Source organism: Nuphar pumila, chromosome 12, assembly GCF_984573655.1.
Source record: "Nuphar pumila chromosome 12, dmNupPumi1.hap1.1, whole genome shotgun sequence".
In the NCBI taxonomy this organism is placed as follows: domain Eukaryota; kingdom Viridiplantae; phylum Streptophyta; class Magnoliopsida; order Nymphaeales; family Nymphaeaceae; genus Nuphar; species Nuphar pumila.
In genome coordinates this window covers 100,351,552-100,355,142 of record NC_143260.1, presented here as the reverse complement: position 1 = coordinate 100,355,142, position 3,591 = coordinate 100,351,552, and the positions used below count along the sequence as shown (strand labels likewise).

The following is a 3,591-nucleotide window of genomic DNA, read 5'->3' as shown; positions in this document are numbered from 1 at the left end:
CCAAAACTCATTCCATTAATAAACAGGCCGGGCCGTCTCCGGTGTGGGCCACACTTAAAGTCCAATAGACAGAGCACTAAACGGGCATGAGCTGGGCTCGGCCGGCCCGATGCCTACCCCTATACCCAATGTTGCCAAATGCATGCTTAAAACAAGCCTAACTGTTAGCTAATTGTTCTCAAAACAATTTTTAGTAACTTTAAGGTTGTGTTTGGGAGGATGACATCGAAGGGAACGAAAGGGTGTCAGAAGCAGTTACAGGCTGAGCATTCACAAAGTATTTGCCTGTTTTTTGGAAGAATGGATTTGAGGGAGTCGTAAGAATCGATCAGATAAGAATCAGGAGCTCCCAAATCCCTGATTTCATTAGTTTCATTTCCTTTATGAAGAGGTATTTACTATTTATAACTCATTTAAAAGGGATTCTAGTGTTAGGTGTGCAAATGTCTTTATGAAAAGGTGCCACATATCCACATGAACAAAAATTGCTCCAACTCCCTTAATTGAGTTCCTAGCGCTTCCAAGCTCCCAAACGAAGAAAACAAAATCCACATTTTCCTTCAAAATCAATTCTCTTGAATTCCTGTAATTTGATTTTCCTCAACTCCATTTATAACCTTCTAAATACCTCCTCCTAAACACAGCCTTAAAATATTTTGAAACTATTCCTTTTTCTTTTGGGATTGTATCGGTTTATAAAATCTCCGAATAAAGTCACGATATTTAAAAAAAATCAACAATATTTTTTTTGGTGACCAAGTTGTCCAGGTACGGAAGTTCCTAATGTATTTTTCTTTTTATTTTGAATAATATTCTGAATATTTTTCCTTCAGAAAAAAAAATTCTCCACGGAAGTGGGTAATCTCCGGGTGGGGTCACCGGCACCCAAGCCCTTACAGAGCCCACCAGTGAAAGGCAATATCGCACCCAGTGAGAGTTCAAGATTGAGCGGTATTTGTGACTGGTTTTTTCACCCATGAGCACGCAAATTACTGAGGTTGGTTATCAAAAGAAAAAGAAAAAACACCTCTAGAACTTGAAATCTGGCTCATTATCTATCTTTCAATTGCACAACCACATAATACAGATATATCCCTGAGGATATGTTGTAAATTCCGAAGCAACGTCACTCTGAACAAAAGCAGGAAGATTGTAGGAGAATTAATGTACTGTGTGGGTGCATGCTGGTACTAAAAAGAAAGAGAGGACAGTTTCGAAATTGTTCGGTTTTCATGGGCAACGTGGTGCACAATAGCACAGACCATGACAACCGACCGGATCAATCAAGAGAAGACCAAGGTGGCCCCCTCCTCTCACTCCACCAACACCCACCTTTTCCTTTTTTTTTTGTATTATTATTTCATGTGTAGACTGCAAAACAAATTTATATTAATGGTTAGGGTTTCTATGGAGGAGGAGGCTTCTTTATCTTCTTTTTTCAATCTCTCCACTTTCCATGCATAAGCCCACTCGCCCTTTTTTTGCGCGAACACTGCACTCTCTCAGAAGCTTAATGTAGAAGTAATTCCAATATTCTTCTCCCCACCCACCCAAAGAAAACTTCTCTCTCTCAGTATCTATCACTGCATCTGCAACTCTTTCAATATTATTCTGCTGATTAGCTTCTCCACCAACAACAAACAAGAGGGGAGAAAGGAAGGGGAAAAAGAAGGAAAAGGAAGGAAAAAGAGAGGAAAGAGAAGCCAAAACGATGGTATTTACAGGAATTCCGGTTTTTTTAGATTCATCCAACTGGCAGCAGGTAAGAAATTCTATGCCTTCTTTGAGAAGGATTTTTAAAAAGGAAAAACGATACCCTTTTTGCTCTCTTGTTGAATATACTACTGGTCTTTACGTCTTATCTGAATGTTCTCTATCAAATTTTTCATCAGGATCAGATAGGAGGAGGTAGTGGTTCTGCTGCTGGTAGAGGTGGTGGTGTTGTGGCTGCTGCTGATGGTAGTGGTGGATCGTCAGCTGCAGATAACCCGACGATTCCGATGCTTCATCCTCCTCCTCCAGAGCTGATTCCGACTACCGTCGGTGCCAGCTCTGGTGGGGCAACGAGGCCAGCCCTGATGGCTGATCGAGCCCGACTAGCTAAAGTTCAGCCACCGGATTCAGTCCTCAAATGCCCTAGATGTGAATCCACGAACACCAAATTCTGTTACTACAACAATTATAGCCTCTGCCAGCCACGACACTTTTGCAAGACTTGCCGCCGGTACTGGACTAAGGGTGGCTCCCTCCGGAACGTCCCCGTTGGTGGTGGATGCCGGAGGAACAAGAGGAACAAGAATAGCAGCAGCAACAACAGAAGCCGGTCTCAAGGGATTGAGAATAGCAGCGCCACCAGTTCTGGTGGTGCAACTGTGATTTCATCTGGTGAGATGATCGGAATCGATAACATTCAGCCTCACCCTTCAGTGCTTCCTTTTCTTCCGACTATTCATGGCTTTGCAGATTACAGTGGTGGCACCGGTATCGGATTGACCTTCCCAGGCCGGGATTTGGTGTCAGCCGGCATCGGGCACTCCTTAGGTCTAGATTTTATGACATCAAATGAGCAAGCGGAGAGCAGTAACCTTGGACAATGGAGGATGCAGCAGCATTTTCCGGCTACACCATTTGCACGAGCCGATGGATTAGTCAACATTGAGCCCCAGCTGTTGTTACCCTTTGATGGGGAAGGATTGATGGAGCAGCAGTATCTTGCCACAGGGGCTGCTCAGCTGAGGGCCAAACCACCAAGTCATTTGGGCAATGCTAATGCGTCCATTAAGATAGAAGATAATCAATCACAGAACCTAGCATATTGGAGTGGGAATGGATGGAGTGATTTTTCCAATTTCCCTTCGAGGACGAGCTCGCTCTTGTGATCGCAATATGATGGGTAAACTTTGATTTACTGAATTACACAACGTGACAGGAGCACTTGAAGTACTCTGAAAATTTATTCACAATGTAGTTTTATTCTACACATTAGGATGGATTTGTGTTAGGAGGCAATGTTGTTGAAACTAGAACTTTGTGGTATTTCAATTATTTAATTGTTGGGAGTGTAGAGTAGAGATGCATTTTTTTTTCTTTTTTGTGGTTGAACCTGGAAAAAACACAAGATCTGGGGAAGCTCAATATAAGCATGTAACAGGTTAGATGTTCTTTTTTTTCCTTGATTTCAAGTGTTGATTTTATATTTATAGTGAGTACTTTATTTTCTTTTATCTCCTTTGTAGGCAGCCATTGAATTTGTTGCATTGTGAAGCTCATTAGTATCTATATAGAACCGTTGTTTCAAATTAGTTTACAATGTGGGAAGGAATGTAGGGTTATAGAAAGATTTGTATATTGAAGAGGAGGGGGGAATGCAGTCATTGCTCGTTATATGAAAGCCTAAGCTCAAAAGTCCTCATCTATGATTCCACTTCAATTGTATAGAAGGAAGATATTATTGCATTAATCTGCATATCTGTTTTAGAGAGAGAGGGAGTGTTTACATCTGTATGCCTGTTTAAACTTTAAAGTTTATACACGTTTCTGTATAAAGATATTTGTTATGTGCTTCTCAATGTATGTATGAGAGAGAGAGAG

The 3,591-nt window shown here is 41.5% G+C and overlaps 1 protein-coding gene across 1 annotated transcript; it reads left to right on the top strand.

The window, feature by feature from the left end:
* Positions 1 to 1,711: 1,711 nt before the first annotated feature.
* Positions 1,712 to 2,879, top strand: LOC149821315 (dof zinc finger protein DOF3.6-like). The gene is made up of 2 exons (XM_089981933.1): positions 1,712 to 1,762; positions 1,893 to 2,879. Exons 1-2 carry the CDS (start codon positions 1,712 to 1,714, stop codon positions 2,877 to 2,879), a joined length of 1,038 nt encoding a protein of 345 aa, XP_089838059.1.
* The last annotated feature ends 712 nt before the right edge of the window (positions 2,880 to 3,591 follow it).

Coding starts and splice junctions, on each gene's coding strand:
- LOC149821315 (XM_089981933.1), top strand. CDS start 1,712: ATGGTATTTACAGGAATTCCGGTTTTTTTAGATTCATCCAACTGGCAG. Junction 1,763..1,892: donor ATTCATCCAACTGGCAGCAG/GTAAGAAATTCT, acceptor ATTTTTCATCAG/GATCAGATAGGAGGAGGTAG.